This window comes from Polypterus senegalus, chromosome 13 (genome assembly GCF_016835505.1).
Source record: "Polypterus senegalus isolate Bchr_013 chromosome 13, ASM1683550v1, whole genome shotgun sequence".
In the NCBI taxonomy this organism is placed as follows: Eukaryota; Metazoa; Chordata; class Cladistia; order Polypteriformes; family Polypteridae; genus Polypterus; species Polypterus senegalus.
In genome coordinates, this window is record NC_053166.1 from 1,877,366 (window position 1) to 1,898,823 (window position 21,458).

General features: G+C 52.7%; 1 protein-coding gene across 4 annotated transcripts in view; it reads left to right on the forward strand.

The window, feature by feature from the left end:
* Nucleotides 1-20,966, forward strand: part of abca2 (ATP-binding cassette, sub-family A (ABC1), member 2) — a 59,295-nt gene extending 38,329 nt beyond the window's left edge. For 3 of the 4 annotated variants that reach the window (XM_039773990.1, XM_039773991.1, XM_039773993.1), the window contains 30 exons: nt 302-460; nt 1,882-2,062; nt 2,142-2,354; nt 3,211-3,407; nt 3,497-3,676; nt 3,763-3,947; nt 4,038-4,158; nt 4,231-4,515; nt 6,925-7,125; nt 7,211-7,313; nt 7,412-7,740; nt 8,301-8,514; nt 8,602-8,707; nt 9,648-9,759; nt 9,842-9,902; nt 9,992-10,166; nt 10,461-10,576; nt 10,661-10,808; nt 10,897-11,020; nt 11,702-11,834; nt 11,916-12,036; nt 12,114-12,292; nt 12,454-12,595; nt 15,077-15,211; nt 15,315-15,418; nt 15,525-15,617; nt 17,604-17,706; nt 18,936-19,073; nt 19,155-19,361; nt 19,880-20,966. In XM_039773990.1, the coding sequence (XP_039629924.1) occupies nt 302-460; nt 1,882-2,062; nt 2,142-2,354; nt 3,211-3,407; nt 3,497-3,676; nt 3,763-3,947; nt 4,038-4,158; nt 4,231-4,515; nt 6,925-7,125; nt 7,211-7,313; nt 7,412-7,740; nt 8,301-8,514; nt 8,602-8,707; nt 9,648-9,759; nt 9,842-9,902; nt 9,992-10,166; nt 10,461-10,576; nt 10,661-10,808; nt 10,897-11,020; nt 11,702-11,834; nt 11,916-12,036; nt 12,114-12,292; nt 12,454-12,595; nt 15,077-15,211; nt 15,315-15,418; nt 15,525-15,617; nt 17,604-17,706; nt 18,936-19,073; nt 19,155-19,361; nt 19,880-19,915 (4,601 nt within the window). In that variant the 3' untranslated portion in view covers nt 19,916-20,966. The remainder of the gene's footprint in view (nt 1-301; nt 461-1,881; nt 2,063-2,141; nt 2,355-3,210; nt 3,408-3,496; nt 3,677-3,762; nt 3,948-4,037; nt 4,159-4,230; nt 4,516-6,924; nt 7,126-7,210; nt 7,314-7,411; nt 7,741-8,300; nt 8,515-8,601; nt 8,708-9,647; nt 9,760-9,841; nt 9,903-9,991; nt 10,167-10,460; nt 10,577-10,660; nt 10,809-10,896; nt 11,021-11,701; nt 11,835-11,915; nt 12,037-12,113; nt 12,293-12,453; nt 12,596-15,076; nt 15,212-15,314; nt 15,419-15,524; nt 15,618-17,603; nt 17,707-18,935; nt 19,074-19,154; nt 19,362-19,879) is intronic. The other variant, XM_039773992.1, reaches the window with a different exon arrangement.
* The last annotated feature ends 492 nt before the right edge of the window (nt 20,967-21,458 follow it).

Genomic DNA, 21,458 nt, shown 5'->3' on the forward strand with positions numbered 1-21,458 from the left:
AGCGCAGCGGTTTGTCTTTGTATTTTAAAACTGCTGGGCACAGAAATCCCCCCAAAGATGAGGTAACCATTGAGGGGACTGCAGGAGAAATGAGGCAGGGAGGGAGGGAAGCAAAATGCCTCCATGGCTGCTTTTCATGGCATCGACACAGACTGGCACACAACCCCGAACCCCGTGGACCCATCCTTCATGTCAAGTCACAGTTGTGTCTTTTGCATTTGTCCCCAACGTCTCCCTCCTAGGCATGCAGTCCAACTGCAAGTGCATCAGCCCTTCAAAATGGTGTCTTCTCTCTCCCTAGGAATGTATGGACTTCCGAGACCCTGGTACTTCCCCCTGCAGAAGTCGTATTGGCTTGGCAGTGGCCGTGTAGAAGCCTGGGAGTGGCCGTGGTCTCGCAGTACCAGGCTGAGCATTATGGAGGAGGACCAGGCCTGTGCGATGGAGCATCGACGTACGGGTAAGCCCCTAGACTTCACAAAGGGGCTGATGTTGAGTATCAAAGCACACACTCCCAAAAAAATGAATACTGGGGGTACTGTCAAAAACTCAATGCAAGAGGCACAAAAAGTTGCAAAAAAAGGCAAAAATCGTTTTTTCTAAATGACAGCCCAAAGTCCAAAAGTGCAGTCCAAACGACAAAATCCACAAAAAGAAGTGAAAATCCAGAAAGCAGACGATCAACACGCACTTTGATTCGCACTCCACGGGTGTCAGGGACTCACTGAGGGCTCTGCTCCAGAATAGAAAGACTGAGGGTGGGGCCTTCAGCAGTGACATCATGCTGGCCCCGCCTCTCGGGGCTCCTCCCACACAAGCAGTATAGGAGAACAGCAACAACAACAATGGAGGCACAAAATGGGAGCCACTGAAACGTAACTGACAGGTGCCAGTCAGGGTGCCTCCGCTGGCTGGGCTTCAAATTTGCTTTTTATGTCTCTTTTGTCCATTCTTATGTCTTTTATTTGTGTTGTTTATGTCCATCATTCCTTATTTTGTATTCTCTTTGTGTCTGTTAGCTGCCTTTGTTGTCCCCCAAGAGGCGTGGCCACCTGCCAGTCACCTCCAGGAACTGCCCCCCCCCCAACTCTAAATCCAGAGGGTCTCCCACAGCTCCTGGTTTTGTGCTTTGTGGTTCCCAGATTTTTGACATCTCGCTCAGCATTTCGGCTGCTCTCGAGATTTCCTGTTGGGATTTTTTGGTCACATTGCCTTATTGTTTTGGGTAAATCCTATTGGCTGTGTGCTCCATGAAGGGTCGCTGTTATCATTGGTATTCATTTGTGTCTAGCTGGGGTTTTACATTAGATTTCCCCCTCTAGAACAGCACTGCCACCTGTCATCGCTCACTGTCCATCCACTGTTTCTTTATCCCAACTGGGAAAGGAAATAAGAACTGTCCTGTCCGGGATGCGTATCCGTCCATAATGACCTCCCAGCCAGGTAAGGGACCACCGTCCATCCCAGTCGGTCCACCTAATACCTCTATCACAATACATAGATTGTTGAGGGTCATAGGAGACAATGCCATGGCTGGACGTCTGTCTGGACTGGGTGCCAGTCTACTGCAGGGCAGTGGCCAACTCAGGACCACCAGATTCTATACATTTTTATGGGGATACGAGAGAAAAAGCTCAGGCTGACTTGGAGGGGAACACGCAAGCCCCACACAGATCACGACCGCGCATGGCATCGTTTGAAGCCGAGACGCTGTCTCTGTGATGCAGGCAGCCATGTTAATCACGAGGGGGGCTTATGATCAAACATGGGGGGAGCTCCTAGTATGATGATTCCAGTAAGATGATAGGCGCTAAGAGTGAATGCATGTGAGAAGCAATGTGATGATGGCAGTGCCAACGGTGTCATTATTTGTTTTCCCAGAGGAGAACCGTGGCATTGAAGAAGAACCGAGCCACCTTCCACTGGTGGTCTGCATTGATAAGCTGACCAAGGTCTACAAAACCGGCAAGAAGTTGGCCCTCAACAAGCTCAGCTTAAATCTGCACGAGAACCAAGTGGTGTCCTTCCTTGGCCACAACGGAGCGGGAAAGACGACCACCATGTGAGTCTGCTGGAGCTCCACTTGACCGAGCGGAGGCTTTGTGACAATGGATCGTGACGATTGTCTTACGTGTCCGCAGGTCCATCCTGACCGGCCTCTTCCCTCCAACATCTGGCTCTGCCACCATTTACGGCCACGACATCCGCACCGAGATGGACAAAATCCGAAAGAACCTGGGGATGTGCCCGCAGCACAACGTCCTGTTCGACAAGCTCAGTGTGGAGGAGCACCTGTGGTTCTACTCGAGGCTCAAGGGCATGGCGGAGGAGGAGATCCGCAAGGAGATGGACAAGTAGGTCATGGGGACGTGACGTCTGTGCCAGGCTGCCTGTTGTCAAAGAGGGGACGAGTGAGACGCACAGAGGTTTGGGGCAGCCACCCGTGTAACTTCTCCTGGCTGCAAAGGAGTTGTGTGCGGAGTGCATAGGCGTACGGGTTCGAGAGCAAAAACAGAACTGTCATGCTGAGACAACGGAGGCGCTTTGACAGCCGAATATGGGAAGTGATGTCACTAAATCTGGAACCGGAGGTGACATCCTCAGGGCCAGAAACAGGAAATTATGTCATTAGGCCCGGAAACGGAAGTGACATCCTCAGAGTTGGAAAAACGGAGGTGATGTCATTAGGTCCAGAGCCAGAGGTGACATCCTCAGGGCCAGAAATGGGAAATGATGTCATTAGGCCTGAAAATGGAGGTGACATCCTCGGTGCTGGAAACCGGAAGTGACGTCATTAGGTCCGGAACTGGAAGTGATGTCATTAAGCCCGGAAACGGAAGTGATGTCATCAGGGCCAGAACCGGAGGCGACATCCTCAGGGCCAAAAACAGGAAATTATGTCATTAGGCCCGTCCTCAGAGTTGGAAAAAATGGAGGTGACGTCCCCAGGGCTAGAAACGTCACCGGGACCAGGCGGAATTTCCCGTAATAGTTCAGCACTGGAAAGAGAGAAGGGGTCAGTCCACTCTGCCACCCCCTGGTCTGGCATGGAGTGACCCTCACTCAGGCCCTTTGTGCGTCTGTTCTTCTCCATCCGAGCTTCCTTTCCAGCCTCATGGGCCTTCCGTGCTTCCTCTTTCAGTGGTCTTGGGGCGGAGGGTCTCTGTGACCGTCTTTAGCTGTGTCCCACACCCCTGTCTCTGTCCCCAGAATGATCGAAGACCTGGAGCTGTCCAATAAGCGCCACTGCCTGGTTCAGACGCTCTCAGGCGGCATGAAGAGGAAGCTCTCCGTGGCCATCGCCTTTGTGGGTGGGTCTCGTGCAGTCATCCTAGATGAGCCCACGGCTGGCGTCGACCCCTATGCCCGCCGGGCCATCTGGGACCTCATTCTGAAGTACAAGCAAGGTGAGAGTCGGGGGTCAGCGGCAGGTGGGTGGAGTCTGAGCGCCAGGGGGTAAGTTTCACGTTGTCCCCCCCACTCCCTTCTCTTGCAGGACGCACGATCCTCCTGTCCACTCACCACATGGATGAGGCGGACCTCCTCGGCGACCGCATCGCCATCATCTCTCACGGGAAGCTCAAGTGCTGCGGCTCCCCGCTCTTCCTCAAAAGCACGTACGGCGACGGCTACAAGCTGACGGTGGTGAAGAAGCAGAGTGACGCCCGGGTGTCAGGTGACCATGAACTCCTCGCTCCTGGCGGGCGCCTCCTTGGCCTCGCTTCGCTGCCGCTGACCCTCTCGTCTTGTGTCCTCTTGCAGATCCCGAGCGGACGGTGTCCCCGCTGTCCCCGTCCTCGCTCAGCCCCTGCTCGGAGACGCGGGTGACGCAGTTCATCAGGAGGTTCGTAGCCTCGTGTTACCGGGTGTCCAACACCAACACTGAGCTCTCCTACGTGCTGCCATCGGAGGCCGTCAGGAAGGGCTGCTTTGAGAGGCTGTTCCAGGTAGCGGCATCCAGCTGACAAGGGGCGGCCACAGGGGGCGCTGCTGTGCCCGACGCCGTCCTGATGCCAGCCCTCCTCATTTTTTTGTAGGCGTTAGAGGAGAACCTCGACAACCTGGCCCTGACCAGCTTTGGGCTGATGGACACCACCCTGGAGGAGGTCTTCCTGAAAGTGTCCGACGAAGACCAGTCCCTGGAGAACAGTGACGCTGGTGAGGCCCCTTCTAGCCGTGTCCTGACACCCCCGCGCGGCCCCTCTCTGGTGACGCATTTTTCTCTTTCAGACATGAAGGAATCCCCCCAAGCCGTCCATCCCGCAGTGCTCTCAAGTGGAGGCAAAGTCCTCACAGCGGGCGAGGCGCTCCCGGCCGGGGGGCTGGAAAAGCCGGAAGTGGAACTCAGCAACCTGATGGTCTGCTCCCAGCTCAGCAACTCCCAGGGGTCCCTGCGCTCCACCTCCTCCGTGGGGTCTGTACGCGGGGACGAGGGGGGGCAGTACTCGGAGTTCTATGGGGACTACTGCCCCTTGTTTGACACGACGGAGGACCCCGACAACGTCAGCCTGCAGGGTAAGTGAGGAGGCGCTGCTCGTGTGGTGCGACCGGGGGGGTCCGTGGGTCCATCTGAATGAGGACCCCCACTAAGTAGAACTGCTGCTGGGATATGTGGGTGTGTGAAGAAAGTCCTTTTAATGTTAAAAAAGGTGAACTTGTGCTTTCATCGTTTTAATTCACTTCTTCACCCTCATTTAGCAACAACGCGAAAGCAGGACTTGAGAAATTTATGCAAATTTATTCAAAATGAAACACTGAGACCTCCCACTGACACAAGCGTTCAGACCCTTCACCTTGGCCCACTCTACTGTTTGGAGATCCCATGGGGGCAATTCAGTTGAGTGGTCAGGGCAGGCAAGGCACCCAGTTGACTATAGGGGGTCCCACAGGTGGGCAACACCACCAAAACTGGGCTGGGGTGCAGATCAGGGGACGGCTGCAGCACTGAAGGGTCCTGAGAGCACCAAGCCCTCTATTATCCTTAAATGGCAGAAGGTCCACAACATCTGAGCCATCAAAGCCCACTGGTCACCCTGGCTGAATGTGGGGGGATTTGGAAGAAACTTGCCACCTAAAGGACCCACAGACTGTGAGAAATTAAACTCTCTGGTCTGAGAAAACCAACATGAGGGTCTTGGCTGCACAAGACCCTCCCCAGGATCCGCTGGCTCATTCCAACAGTGAAGCTCGGTGGTGGAAAAGTCTGAATGGAGCAAAGTGAACAGCCATCTTTAACAAAAATCTGTCGCAGCAGGCTCTGGACCCCAGACTGGGCCAAAGGGTCACAAAGCAGGAAGGACACACACATCTGGACCCTCAGGTCAGCAAGAGCCAAGCCAGGAGGTCCTCTGCAAACATCAGGGAGAGGAGTGGGTCGAGGAGCCGATCAGGGGGTGGCTGCAGTACAGAACTCCCCCTAAAGCTGACCACCCAGCCAAACGGACCAATCAGGAGGAAAGGTCTCGGTAAGAGATGTCACCAAGAACTTGATGGTAACCCTGACTGAGCACCAGTAGGAAGGTGAGAGAAGATTCCAGAAGGACAACCATCACTGCAGTGCTCCCCACATCTGGGTGCACAGATGACACAAGAAAGCCCCCATTGCCAGTAGGCCTAAATGGATCGGTTGGGTAGAATTGTAACGAGTGGGCGGTGCCTTATTGTGAAAGGGGGCGGTTTAGTAACGCAAAAAAAAGTGGGAGTGGCCTGAGTGCAGCCTTTAAGCAAATAAGAAAAACGAGGATTGTAGGCAGGGGTTGTGGAAGGGACTGGCGAGCTTTATTGGGCGGATCCTCCAGATGTGCTGGAACAAAATGGGTGTCTAGACTGGCCAGTACAAGTGTGGTCAGTGTGTGACGTGACCCCTGGTGACCCTGACCCCCACTTGACAATGGAAAATGAGTTAAAGTGACCATGAGAAGCAAAGAGTGTTGTTCTGAAGAAACCAGGATTCACCTGATTGTCACATCTGGAGGGGACCAGGCCCTGCACTGCACTCTTCCAGCAGTGACACGTGACGGTGGCCGCATTAGAGGCTGAGACCTCCGTAATGAAGACCCACACAGAGTGCTCTGCACCTCAGACTGGGCCCGAGGGTCACACAGCCAAGACCACACAGGAGCGGCTTGGGGACAACTCTGATGATGTCCTTGAGTGGTCCAGCCAGAGCCCAGACTTGAACCCAATCCGACATCTCTGGAGAGAGCTGGCAACAGCCGCCCACCGAGGGTCTCCATCCAACCTGAGTGGGCTTGAGAGGATCAGATGAGAAGAACAGCAGTGACTGATAAGCCTGGAGAGTCAACCCTAGGAGGGGGCTTCACCTCAGTCTGGAGAAAGGGGTCCGACTGTTTGTGTCAATGGCATTTTTCATCCATCCATCCATTTTCTAACCCGCTGAATCCGAATACAGGGTCACGGGGGTCTGCTGGAGCCAATCCCAGCCAACACAGGGCACAAGGCAGGAACCAATCATTGGCAGGGTGCCAACCCACCGCAGGACACACACAAACACACCCACACACCAAGCACACACTAGGGCCAATTTAGAATCACCAATCCACCTGACCTGCATGTCTTTGGATTGTGGGAGGAAACCGGAGCGCCCGGAGGAAACCCACGCAGACACGGGGAGAACATGCAAACTCCACGCAGGGAGGACCCGGGAAGCGAACCCGGGTCTTGGCATTTTTCAGTTTTTTTTATTTTTAACACATTTAGGAAATTTCCTAAACTCCCGTTGTCATTCCGGTTGAGCGCTGAGTGTTGGGAAAAAATGAATTGAAACGATTTTAGCAAACCAAGTGCGTAAAAGTGAAGGCTCTGAGGTCTTTCTGAAGGCTCTGTAGATGCTGTGGTGGTCAGCGTGTGTGAGTGGCAGCCGCACGATCCTCAGTGCCCACTTTCCTCTTCTCTACCCTACAGCTGAACCCGAGGTGGATGCTGAGGGCCAAGGGTCCTTCAAGCTGGAGGGATCCTGGCTGAAGCTGCGCCAGTTCCACGGACTCCTCATCAAACGATTCCACTGTGCCAAGCGCAACACAAAGGGCATCTTCTCTCAGATCCTGCTGCCTGCCTTCTTTGTATGTGTGGCCATGACGGTGGCACTGTCTGTGCCCGAAATCGGTATGCTGAGTCCCTCCTAGCTATTCTTATCTTGCTGGTTAGGCACAGCCGCCTGACTAACTGTGTCCTTGTGACGCCTCCTTAGGAGACCTGCCACCTCTGATCCTGTCACCCTCGCAGTACCACAACTACACACAGCCCAAAGGAAATTTCATCCCCTACGCCAACGAAGATCGCATGGAGTACAGGTGAGTGCCACTTCTCGACCGGCCGCCTCTGGGTGTCAGTGGGCTAAAGCCGGGCTGGGTGGGCATTAGGCTCTTGATTTGGTGTATTCTTCCCTCAGGAACAAGCTGTCCCCGGATGCCAGCCCTCAGCAAATTATGAACACATTGCGCATGCCCTCGGGCATTGGGGCAACGTGTGTTCTCAAAACCCCCTTCAACAGCACTCTGGACCAGCTGGCACAGACCCTCAACCTCAACTCCAATGAATCCAAGATGCTGGCAGCCCAGTACTTTGACTCTATGTGTCTCGACTCTTTCACCCAGGGTGTCCCCCTGTCAAACTTTGTGCCCCCACCTCCTTCGCCAGCACCATCCGACTTCCCAGAGTCAAGCTACGAGGACGGCCTGCGGTTCTGGAATCTGACGACAGAGCCAACTACAGTCAAAGGTGCTGTGCTGCCTCGTTCTGGGCAAAGAGTGGGGGTCCGCGGGGGTCTCTGTTTACACCAGCAGGCCTAAATGAGTCAGAAGGGTTGGAGGCGGGTAGAATTGTAATGAGTGGGTGGGGCCTCATTGTGAAAGGGGTGGTTTGGTAACTCTTAAAAAAAAAAAGAACTGGGCGTGGCCTGAGTGCAGCCTTTGAGCAAATGGGAAAAATGAAGTTTGTGGGTGGGGCTTGTGGAAGGGACTGGTGAGCTTTATTGGGCAGAATGGCCTCCAGATGTGCTGGAAAATAATGGGGCATCTAGACTGGCCAGTATAAGTGTGGTCAGGTGTGGGACGTGACCCCCTGGTGACCCTGACCCCCAATGAGTGGAAGTGGCAGAGAGTGCGACTGAGAGCACACGGTTAGGACGTGAATGGAAGGGCAGGCTACGCCCCGATAACGTCTCCACCGGAAGGACTGACATGAGGGGGCTTTGTGGGGTCCGAGAAGATGACAGTAAGTGTGAAAGAGTGAGACGTGAATGTGTGGTGCGGCTGACCGACTGGTTTTCCTTCTTCTAGAAGCAGTGACCTCCACACCCACACTGCCCCACACCGTCCACGAGCCGATCCGCTGCACGTGTTCAATGCAGGGCACCGGCTTCTCGTGCCCCAGTGGGGTTGGTGGGCGGCCCCCCCAGATGAAGGTGGTCACCGGCGACATTCTTGTAGACATCACCGGGCGCAACGTGTCGGAGTACCTGCTGTACACGTCGGACCGCCTGCGACTGCACAGGTAGCAGTGGGGGAGGCTGGGTAAGGGACGGTGTGACACGGGAAGCCACCGTGGCTCCGCTGACCGACCCTCATTCCTGCCTTACAGATATGGAGCTTTGACATTCGGCAACATCCAGAAATCCATTCCGGCGTCATTTGGGATGAAGACTCCACCCATGGTGAGGAAGATTGCCGTGCGGAGAGCATCACAGGTGAGAATATCGAGGGTGGGGGGTCGACCCTACGGGGTGGTGGCAGCCATCGTGTTTTAATAAACAACGTCGGGGAAGCAAAGAGAGCGGAAATCAAGTCAACGAAGCACAGGATGCCAGACAAACAATCGACGTGAGGGGCGGAAACGAGAAAACGGATAGGCAGATGAGGGGGGTCCAAATTGAGGGGCGCACAGCGGCGTCACAGGCTCTGCAGACCCCCCTACTTTTACACATTTTCTGATGTTGCAGCCCTCTGCCTAAATCGCTTGGTTCTCAGGCCTCTCCAGAGATGTCTGATTGAGTTCAAGTCTGGGCTCTGGCTGGGCCACTCAAGGTCATCCTCAGAGTTGTCCCCAAGCCGCTCCTGTGTGGTCCTGGCTGTGTTTGAGGCCCACAGCACTCTGAGCAGGTCTTCATGAAGGTGGTCTCTGGACTATGCTCTGTTTGGATTGCCCCCTGACCATGACCAGTTGCCCAGTTCCTGATGTGGCCAGTGCCTGATCTCCTCCAGACGTGGCACTCAGAACCAAACAGGTCCGTCTTGGTTTCTTCAGACCGAAGGCCCATCTTCTCATGGTCTGAGAGTCCTTTAGATGCCATTTTGCTAACTCCAAGTGGGATTTCTTGTGTCGTCTGCCCACCCTGCCGTTAAGCTCAGACCAGTGGAGTGTTGCAGTGATGGTCGTCCTACTAGAATTATCTTCCATCTCCGTACAGGTGCTCAGCCGGGGTGACCACCAGGTTCTTGGTGACCTCTCTTACCAAGACCCTTCTTCCCCAGTTGCTCAGTTTGGCTGGGTGGTCAGCTCAGTGCTTCTGAGAGCCTTCAGTGCTGCTGCCCCCCAGAGTGCCCTCTCAGTCACTGTGAATGTCTTGCTTAGTGCCATCTGGGCAGGATAAAGATGAAGTCTTAAGTATATTTTTGTCCTCTTTTCAGGTTTTCTACAACAACAAGGGGTACCACAGCATGCCCACCTACCTGAATGCCCTGAACAATGCCATCCTGAGAGCCAACCTTCCCAAAAGCAAAGGAAACCCAGCAGCATATGGTAGGCTGAGTCACGATGGAAGTCTGCCAGCCCAAACATTTCACTCCTCAAGTTAACCAAAGTGTCTTTGTTCTCCTGGCAGGGATCACAGTCACCAACCACCCGATGAACCGGACGAGTGCCAGCCTGTCCCTGGACTACCTGTAAGTCACCTCCGTCGACGACTGCTCTGGGCCCAATCGGTCATCCCGGAGTGCCCACTCACCCTCTTTCTGATACTTCTGTCCTTCAGGCTGCAGGGCACCGATGTGGTCATTGCCATTTTCATCATCGTGGCCATGTCCTTTGTCCCAGCCAGCTTTGTGGTCTTCCTCGTGGCTGAGAAGTCGACTAAAGCCAAGCACCTGCAGTTCGTCAGCGGCTGTGACCCTGTCATCTACTGGCTGGCCAACTACATCTGGGACATGGTGAGCTGGCAAAAGGACGGAAAAGCTGGCCTCTCACTTGGAAATGGCCTGCTGACTTACTCACTGTCTCTCTCTCTCAATGTCTCACTCTCTCTCTCACAGTCTCACTCACTCTCGTTCTCTCTCTTTCTCTCTCTCTCTCTCTCTCTCTCTCTCTCACTGTTTCACTCTCAATGTCTCACTCTCTCTCTCTTAATGTCTCACTCTCTCACAGTCTCACTCTCTCTCTCTCTCTCTCTCTCTCTCACTGTTTCACTCTCAATGTCTCACTCTCTCTCTCTTTCTACCCAACAGCTCAACTACCTGGTCCCTGCCACCTGCTGTGTCCTCATTCTCTTCGTATTTGATCTGCCCGCCTACACGTCGCCCACCAACTTCCCCGCTGTGATTTCACTGTTTCTGCTGTACGGGTGAGTCGTGGTTGGCATGTCGCTTGCTCGTCGGGGGTCTCACAGACACACTACTAAAACACCAGTGGTGCTTTTTCCACACAGCTGGTCCATGACACCCATCATGTACCCGGCGTCTTTCTGGTTTGAGGTGCCCAGCACCGCCTACGTCTTCCTCATCGTCATTAATCTGTTTATTGGCATCACGGCTACGGTCGCCACCTTCTTGCTGCAGCTGTTTGAGCATGACAAGGTGAGCCTGTGCCCTCTCTGAGTGTTGGCACTAACTACCGGGCCCAGTGGGCATTACCCTTCATTCTTTCCTTCCTCTTCCGCTGCAGGATCTCAAGCTTGTCAACAGCTACTTGAAGTCGTGCTTTTTGATCTTTCCCAACTACAACTTGGGTCACGGCCTGATGGAGATGGCGTACAACGAGTACATTAACGAGTACTATGCCAAGATAGGTGAGTGGCAGGAGTGGGGCAACATAAGGGGACCGTCTCACAGGTCACACCCTTCAGTGACAAGCAAGACCACTCTGAAAAAGTGAAGGCCAGCATGGCGTGACGCACCTGGCTGGCACTTAGAGAGTGACTGTCTCTCTAGCTCCCGTATCTTGGGTGACATCCAGCTGGGACCCCCTCATCCCAAGTTTGTAATACTTCAGATATGGCCATCATGGGTATTCATAAGCCTCATAGAGCCTGGTGACCGTACATGCATTGGGGTTAAATAATGCTGAGGGTGGCGTCACTCTGTCACACGGTGACCGCGGGCTTGGCCTCCATCAAAAATGAATCACACATGAGAGGCGCTGATGAAGGCTGGCAGTTACCTCCTGTTTCTGGTATAAAAGTGTCCATGAAAGGCACTTTGACCTCTAAGGTGCTTTTCGTGTTGGTGGTGTAACCACAAGGTGGCACCAGAGAGCCCCCAACCTCAGGCATAGTAACAGTAACTAATGACTGTTGATTCCACAAAGCCCTCTTTCCAGCAATGCACCCCAAATACACAATAAATTACCCATAAAGCACCAATTCTTCCTCCTCCTCCTTTGCCCCCACACTCACTCTGTTGCCTTAATTTGGGTGGGCACTCTAGAAGGGTCACCAGCCTGAACACGATGCATCATTCACTTTCCACAGGCCAATTCGACAAGATCAAATCTCCCTTTGAGTGGGACATCGTCGCCCGCAGTCTGGTGGCGATGACCGTTGAGGGCTTCGTTGGCTTCTTCATCACCATCATGTGCCAGTACAACTTCATGCGGAGACCCCAGTAAGTGACGAGTCGGTGAGGAGGCTGGCGGTGCCCCTGCCGTGCCCACGTTAACTGTCCCCCATTGTGACTCCCATGCAGGCGCCTGCCCGTGTCAAACAAGCCGATCGAGGACGATGACGTGGACGTCGCATGTGAACGCCGGCGAGTCCTACGGGGCGACGCAGACAATGACGTGCTCAAGATTGAGAATCTGACTAAGGTGATGTCACGATGCCAAGGACACACTGGGTAGCAAACGGGTCACTTTCTTGACTGCTCACTTTTTCCTGTCCCTAGGTGTATAAATCCAGGAAGATGGGTCGCATACTGGCTGTGGACCGCCTATGTGTGGGTATCCGCCCTGGCGAGTGCTTCGGTCTGTTAGGAGTTAATGGGGCTGGCAAAACCACCACCTTCAAAATGCTGACTGGCGACGAGAGCACAACCGGGGGGGAGGCCTTCATTAGCAAACACAGGTAGACCACCTCTGCCACTCTGGGTTGTCCTGTCAGTGTGTTTGAGAGCTCCCTCTGTTGCCGTGTGCCACCCTGTCAGCGTTTGTGGCCGTCCTTTCCCCTCAGTGCCACCCTGTGCTCTTCTGAGTCCTCCATGTTTCTCTGTCCTCTTGTCATTGCAGCATTCTGAGGGAGCTGCTGAAGGTCCAGCAGAACATTGGCTACTGCCCCCAGTTTGACGCTCTCTTCGAGGACCTCACTGCCCGCGAGCACCTGAAGCTGTACACCAGGCTGCGAGGTGTGCCCTGGAAGGACGAGGACCGGGTGAGCACCTCAGTGACGTTTGGCAGGAGCCTTCATTGTCGTGGGGTCCTCAGCACCCGTCGCCTTTGTCCCCTGTGCCATGGAGTGAATGGTGCCACCCCTCTCGCTGTAAAATGCCTGCCATGACTTGGTGTGTCCAGCAGGTGGCAGTGGTTGTTGCTGGATGCTTGTGGCCCTGCAGGTGCAGAGTTTCTCCTGTTGGTGGAGCCAAAGTTCTCTCCTTGTGTGGCACACTGTTGGAAATCTGCCACCACAAACCAAACGCTATTTAAGAATGAAACTTTAATAGAAAGGGAGTTAGAGTTAAGGGGACGGTCCACCCAAAAAGTGTCCTTTGGGCATCACCCCCATGTTGTTTGTCAGTGATGACACATTTAAGTCTCATCTGTTTCTTAAATGTATGATCTCTTTGCTGATGACAGATCTTTTGTTCTCGCCTGAAAGACAGAAAGAGTCCACTGAGAACAAGAAGGGCACCAACTGGGTAACCCCATTTAACCACAAACTCAAACTCAAACTCGGGCACAACTGAAAGTATAGATGGCCTGCGAAGTGCCAATGCCAGGGCTTCTCCATCCTGTAGAAGGCTTAGGGTCTGAATGAGGTGCCACCTTCTGGGGACATCCCTTTGTATATAGTGCCCTGTCCTCATTGGGCATCTTCTCAGAGCAAACAGCTAGTGACAGCGCCCCCTCTTGGTACCAGGAAGGCACTCGTGCATGGCGCTATATACATAATCTGGGGTTTTCATATGTTCAGAGATGGTGGCTCTGGCTTATTTTATTTTTGCTCACCTTTTGCCGTAACACCATTTTGTTTCGCCGTTTTAGAGCCTCTTTCTAGTTTCTTTGGTGACATTTCCCAGAATACACTGCAACGCATCAGAGTGACGGTTTAAGGGACGTCCTGGGCAGTGGCGGGGCACCCGAGTCCGCGGTGATGAGGAAAGTCCAGTGTTGCTTGTGTTCCCATTTTGGGTTTCGCCACTCGGCCGTGTTGACGTCACTTTGGTCCTTCGGCTACGATTGTCCCGGCTGTTTATCTTTTGTTTGTTCCTTTTCTGTCTCTTGCGAGTCTCGTGTTCACAGAGAATGAAGGTCACAAACCCCAGTGGAGCCCCAACTTGCACCAAAGCCAACAAAATCAAAATGTCCAGGAAAAGAACCTCAAGAGTGACTTGCAGCCCAGAGTTCGAATCTCCGGTCCCAGACGTCCCAAACTGTCACTTGTATCTCGTACCCCTGCATGTAAAACTACGACTATCGCGGTTTTGGGGGGCTGTTGAACTGTTGCCAGTGATGGTTTGGTTTCATTTTTCTGTCGATGACCTTCATCTTTTCCAGACGCCATCTTGGCTGCCGTGCACGTGTGTCCCTGTCATTCGATTTTAATTGACGGTGCACCGATTCCCGACCGGTGGTCTGTTTGTCCCCAAGCCGATTCTAACCTGCAGATCTTTACGCGTGTGTGTGTGTGTGTGTGGATGGCCTTACCTGAGTTTAAGGCCGGTGCCCCACTCACCTTGATTGGCTGCGGGGGGGTGTCACTACTTTACGGGGGTCCGATTTCAGTTTGTTTGTCTGGTCAGCGACTGTCTAAGTGTCTCTTACAGCAGGAAGTGTAAAGATGGACGGCGAATCCCACCTTGGCATCTGGTCACACTCAGAAACTCAGGTGGGACTGCTGACCGAGAACGAGCTTTGCATTCATAAAGGTGACGGCTGCCAGACAACGACGCACAGAGGGCAGCAGAGCTCACTAACCAAAGAGCGGCTAGGTGGCACCGCCAATGGCTGTCCTATGACGGGAGGCCACAGTGGGGTCTGCCCAAGGATCACGCCATTCACGCAGCGGGTGGCAAATTCAAGTATTGGAACTTTCTGGAGTTTTTTTTCCGGATGTTTTGGCCTACTGTGTGGTCGACAAGATTCTTCTGCTGTCCAATGGCATCTCCTCGACGTGTGACCGAAGCTCGGTCCTTGTGGTGGCCGGCTGGCATGCTGTCCTGGGCATCTCACTGTTGATGATCGTATGATTGTTGTGATTTTTATTTTCTCGTATTCCGTGCGTCTGCCTCGAGTTCCTCAGTTGTGTCTTCTTTGCACAGTCGGGTGGCATTTGTTCCTTGCTGTTGCTGCCATCACTTTGCAGATGGGAACCCTGAGATGTTAATCTTTTTCTGGTCCTCACTGATAACTCTGATGGTGCCCACATCTTGCTGGGCACGTTTACTGGTCTTCTTCATGGTGAGGTGAAGGCCACTCACTTCATGCTTGGATTCACATCTGTAGCTGTGCCACTTTGATCCTCCATTCTCTACGCACTTGGTTGTACCCTGTATGGGCACTGCCACCCTACTTTTCTGGAAGGAGGTGAAGGGATTTGCTCCTTTGATCACCGCAGATTTGCACTCGGTGGCCCATCACCTTCACTCCCAGCGGTGCCTTCACTAATCACATGACCTGTCTGTCATCCCATTAGGTGGTCCAGTGGGCTCTGGACAAACTGGAGCTGACCAAGTATGCAGACAAGCCAGCTGGGACCTACAGTGGGGGGAACAAGAGGAAGCTGTCCACCGCGATCGCACTCATCGGGTACCCCTCCCTCATCTTCCTGGTCAGTCCTCAATGTCGTCACCACAGGTGCCACCCCCCCGTCACTAGACTTTTTCCCAGGTTTAGCTGGGGGTCACCACCTATGCTGTGCTTGTCTTTTACAGGATGAGCCAACCACTGGCATGGACCCCAAGGCGCGACGGTTCTTGTGGAACCTCATTCTGGATATCATCAAGACGGGCCGCTCAGTGGTGCTAACATCTCACAGGTGGGCTGATCTGCTCCATGTCCTCCACTTCAGTCTCAGTCTTGGGGGGCTCTGCTCCTTCCTGCGCCAGTCACACCCTTCCTTTGCTCCTTATTATGTCTTTCAGCATGGAGGAGTGTGAGGCCCTGTGCACCAGGCTGGCCATCATGGTCAACGGGCGTTTCAAGTGTCTCGGGAGCATTCAGCACCTGAAGAACAGGTAAAGACCCCCTCACATCAGGGGACTCCCCGAGGGGTTTTCAGTCGCAGCCTGCATGTTCATAAATCTTAAAGAGTTGGGGGCAGGCGGCCGGTCGAGTAGTCTGACACCCCCAGCAACTCCAGTCAGTCCACGACTCGCCCCTCAAACTGGTTTGATTTTGTCTTCGGTCGTCAGAGGGGCTTCTGCGCAGGTGAGAGCTGACAACCAATGAGTGCCCACCCAGTAAAAGTACAAAGAATACAGCAACAAGGAATAAGAAACACGGGGGGGTTTGGACCTCACAGATGGAGAAGGAGCTCATCTGTCTGATGTCTCCTAGTTTATGAATGGGGACAAAGATTGTGGCTGAACGTTCTGTAGCCTTTGTACAGCACCAGCTCCCTCAGGGGACAGTAAGACTGTACTGGAAGGCTGGCACACAGTCACCACGCCAAGTGGTTTTCAACTGTGCAAATGGACGTGGTCCAGCGACGAGATTGGCAGCTGCAGTCCGACATGCCCTATGATCAGACATCACGTGATGAAGCGCCCTGGGGGGTTCACAGCTCTAATGAAGGCTGTTGTGAGATGAAGAAACAGGGGTGAGGCCTCCAAAATACGACCCTGAAGATGGCCAAGGGCTTCACTGGCCTGCCCAGAAGAGGCTCACCCAGTCCAACTTACTCAAAACCGTCACCAGTAGGCTTTGACCTAGCAGCTGGCAAAATAAAATAAAACGTACCAAAATAATCCCCACAAGAGAGAGGATGACTGTAAACCCCTGGCTTGTGCACAAAGGGCAAACAAAGAATCTTTGTAAATAAAGCATTTACTTGACACAAATAGAAAATCTGACTAAAATGCTCGTAAGGGCACAGCGCTATATAAATACAAATTACTATTATTATTCCCTTAAAAGGCAAAACAAGTCCTGAAACATGAATCCAGAATCGTTAAACAGAAGTAAAAAAAAAAAAGTCACCAAAACAACAATACTGCCAGTGACACCAGTGAAGTGACACTCTGAGCTCACAGACCGGCCCTAAATAGCCAGAGGGCGGACTCAGAAGGAGTGATGTCATGGTGGCTCCGCCTCCTGGGGCTCCACCCACAAAACACAAGAAATGGAGGCATAGTTAAAGGGACAATGCACAATGATGAGCATAACAGAAAATACAGAAATCTTGAAAAAATAAGAACTCAAAAATATGAGACAATAGTCAGACCATCAATGTGACAGTCGGTGGTCTCAGCACTTTGTCTATCAGTCGGGAAGTCGTCTTCCCAAACCACTTAATCCAGAGCAGGGTCGTGTGGGGTCGATGAGGCCTATCCCAGATAGCATAGGGAGCAAGGCAGGAAGGAACACTGGACAGCGCACCAGTCCTCTGCAGGGCAACCACACACACACACACATTGCCAGTGCACCCAACCTGCATGTTTTTGGACTGTGGGAGGAAACCGGAACATCTGGAGGACATGGGGAGAACATACAAACTCCACGCAGGAAGGACCAAGGATGTGAACCCAGGTCTCTTTACTGCGTGGCAGCAGCGCTATCACTGTGCCACCGTGCCGCCCACTTCCTCGATCAGCTTTTTAAAAAAATGTTTCTCATGTTTTTTCTCTATTTAAAACTTCCTTCATTATATCATAGTGTCTGCTGTATGCGCCATCTGTTGGAATGACAAATACAATGCACTTTATTAGTTTATGTCAGAAACACCTTAGAATAGGCGTGTTGAGAATGAAATCCCTCGTCTGAGCGTCTTGCAAGTGACATGGTGGGTATGGCGGACTGCTAACTGAAGCGTTAGACAAACAGGCCACAGCTCATCATGGATGGGGCCTGGGCCTGCTAGTGTATAATAAAGGCACTGAGGTCCCACTTTACAGTCCATGAGAGGGACACAACCGGAGACCTCCTAAAACCCGTATGTATGTATGTATGTGTGAGGTGGCCGCTGGTGCCCAGCTCTCATCGGAGATCGTATCTCGTTCCAGGTTTGGAGACGGCTACATGATCACAGTCCGCACGAAGTCCAGTCTCAACGTCAAGGAGGTGGTGCGATTCTTTAGCAGGAACTTCCCAGAGGCAATTCTGAAGGTAGGTTGCCCACTTAGTTAAGAGACATTCTGCAGACGACTGGAAGCATAAATGGAGCGCCAGATGGGCCAGCAGAATGTGGACTCCCATACCGAAGGTCCCAAGCAGGGCTTTCCAAACCGTCTCTACAAAGGGTTCTCGAGACCCCAGCAAAACTGCCGTAGGTATTTACATACACAGTCATAGGCACAGTCCCTGGGGGGGCATACGGGCAGCCTAAAGCTGACATTGTCAAATACCCCTATTAGATACCCAAGGGGCCAAGTCAAATCTTTATAAAAAAATAAATGGTTTAATTTAACAAAATGGCCGTGCAAGCCCCAAAGCGCACAAAGGAATCGACTGAAAGGCGAGGTGGTACTGCACAAACAATGCAGAATCAAGAATGGTGCTCAAAAACAGAGCAGGGGTTCAAAAAATATCAGTTATCACAATCTCAAAACTGAAATCCAAAGACAAAGTTGGAAAACAAAGCACAGGGTCGAAAATCCAGCAAACAAAAAGCAATAGCAGTGAAACTCACAGAAACAAGGAATTATGGGAGGCCCGCCCTTAAAGAGTGACTGGCAGGCAGACGGGAGCCGCCCACAAAACACAAGGGATGCTACCTAGGCCACGCCCCTTTCCTAGTACACACACAGAATGAGGCACATTATAAACAAAAGAAACATTCATACAAATAAAGACTAGAAAATGAAACAATACAATTGGGAGCAGCGGTGGGGGTATGCAGGCTGAGATGTTACACTTGGGGGCTCAGCGCAGTACTAGAGAAAAGCTGACGTTTGAAATCATGAAAGTTCCCAGCAGTCACTGCACACTCAGACTGTCGGTGACGAGGACTCAGGTGGGACTTTGGGCTCAGATTTGACTTTTTATCTTTCTTGGACACACGAAACCAAAGGGCTAATAAAATATAAATACGAGCGCCATCTGTGTTCATGTAGATGGGGGAAACTGTTTTCATTAAAATTATTCAAGTTCCCCTCAAGTAGTGCTGCGAGACCCCCCAAGGTGTCACTGGCGCTGTGATTGGTTGGCCTGACGGAGGGTGTGGTTTCAATCGGAGCAGATGTGGTGGTCTGCTTGGGGGACCAATAAGTGAGCGGCTCTACTGTATGTGCTGTGGTGTCTTGTGAGGCATGGACACTGGCCAGTCCTGCCCGATTCACACAGCCAAGGGGCACTCTCCTGCCTGGCCTGGCACCTCATCCCATGCTCTGTTACAGGAGAGGCACCACACCAAAGTTCAGTACCAGCTCAAGTCGGACTTCATCTCCCTGGCTCAGGTGTTCAGTAAGATGGAGCAGGTGGTGGGAGTGCTGGGCATCGAAGACTACTCTGTGAGCCAAACCACCCTGGATAACGTGAGTGACATCTGCTTGTTGGTCATTGTGATGCCGTCATGAAATGTACCCTTCTCATCAGCTTTCTGCCCCCCAATGCAGGTGTTTGTCAATTTTGCCAAGAAGCAGAGTGATAATCTGGAGCAGCAGGAAGGTTCGCCACCCGGGACCAGCCAGTCGCCTCTCAAACGCGTCCTCAACTTTCTGCGCCCACGGGCAGCCAACACGGAGTTGAGGGCACTAGTGGTGGAGGAGCCCGAGGAGCTGGAGAGTGACGACGAGGGGCTGATCAGCTTTGAGGAGGAGAGGGTAAGCGGAGAGGGTTGAAGGAGGTGAGCCGAGAGGATGGCAAAATGAAGATGATGATAATGATGAAGGGCAAGGAGTGCAGGCTGAGTGTGGGAGAGGTGGGATGTTTACTGATAAAATGGTGGGGATGAAAGTTCCTTGGCTTATAGGACCGTTGTGGATATGAAAAAGAGAAGCGCATGGAAAAGTGAGGATGACGATGAAATTTAAGGGCACAGGCTGAGCACAGGAAAGGAAAGATGAACGTCCAGAGGGTCCGTGTGGCAGAGCTCAGGGGATGGGTATGATAAGTGATGAAGACAGTGAATGATAACAGCTTGGAGTGGTGCATGAAGACAATGGAGGATGCCATTCCCTGAGTGTAGACGGCGCATGCGATGACCTTACGGAGATTTCCTTCTGACCACCCAGCCTTCCCCTCCTCTCCTCTACTTCCATACGACCCTTAGCTCGTCTCATTTGGCGTGAGGCGGCGCTCCCACGGCTCTCATCCGCAACGCTTTCCTTTCTTTTTCCAGGCCCAGCTGTCCTTCAACACCGACACGTTGTGCTGAGATGCCCACCCGACTCAGACGACACCGCACAGGTTTCCTGGGATTGTTAAGTGCCCAGGGGAAGCGAGGGAGTGGAGCCCGGCGAACGATGGTGGCTGACACGTTGGGCCCTCGGCTTCCTTATCTTGCACCTTGCTGGTTGACGGCTTGGAAGAGTCACCTGTAAGCCCCCCCACAGCAACTTGGTGAGCCCATCAAGACCCTTTCATTTGATTTGTGTTTAACTGTCTCTGCTACACCTGCCCTGTTCAGAGCCCTGTGAGGGTGGCAGTCGATGCCCATGTGGATCGGATGCTGCCTGCCCTTTACCAGCATGTATGTGGACTCTGCTTTGGTCCCTCCGTCGAGCGGAGGATTTGATTTTTTGTGGACACGAATGGCACCGCCGAGCAGCCCGTTCTCGTGGGCAGCCTTCCCAGCATGCGGCACCCTGGACCCACCCAACTGACAGAGGATGCCAGCCCAGCAGTTTCAAACGGTGAACCGAGGATGTTCTTGGCGCGGGCTGACGGGGTGAGGCCTGACCGGATCGTTGATTTTTCCGCCTCTCCCGCCGCTCCTTTTCTGGATGTCTAGAAGGTTCCTGGCGAGGATGACGAGTGCCGATCACTTTCTGTCTTATGATGAAACTGCTGGCCGGATTGTATAGGTTTTGGGGGTCGGGGGGTGGGGGATGTTATTGGCATCCACGCCTGTGTGTGTAAACAGCGGGCACTGGCCCGACTCCGCTGGCAGCGGCCAGTTTGAGGGGGCGACCGGCGGAGAAGCACGCCTTACGTATCTGTGGTACTGTGTACACTGTAATAAGATGTAAATGTGTGAAAATGCAAAGCAAGACAAAACAAAGCATTATTTTCAAGTCCTGGATCTCTATTTTCATTGCAGATGTACGTACGGATTTGTAACACTATTTTGTTGTAAATTATTTGCCAGCTTCACTGTAACGTCTCATCCGGCTGCTGTAGTCTTGAGAATCTGCCTGACTTTCTACTTGTAGAACTGCAGTGTAAGGCCCGGCTTGTAAATAAAGCTTTGAAGCTGCAGCCCCAAACTGGCATTTCTTTGGACTGGCGTGGGCGCCGCAAAGGCTCCTTTGATCAATTGTGGGGCACAGAAGAGATGTGTGACTTCCAGGTATTACTGCGAGAAGAGAATAGACCAGCAGGATGATGCCAACGTGTTGCTAAACGTGATGAGGGGCAGAATGGGTTCAAAGCCACACAACAATCAGAGAGAGAGAGAGACCGAGGAAACACGAGACCACCAAGGTGGCAAACTGTAAGTCAAGGACACAAAGGGAGATCGAAAATACCGAAACGGTGCCAAGAACGTGGCCTGCTTGTCTAAGTCTTTGTTTATCAAACTATTGGTCAAGGGGTCTGGCAGTGACACAAATGCTGCAAAATATGCAACTGGGTGGCAGTTCACCTGTGATTGTGCAGAGTGGTCAGATGCCAATCAATTTGGTGCAAAGAGCTTCATTAGCAGAAAAAGTTCACTTTATCACAAAAACCCACTGTCACTTCTGTTGGCCCTGGCACAA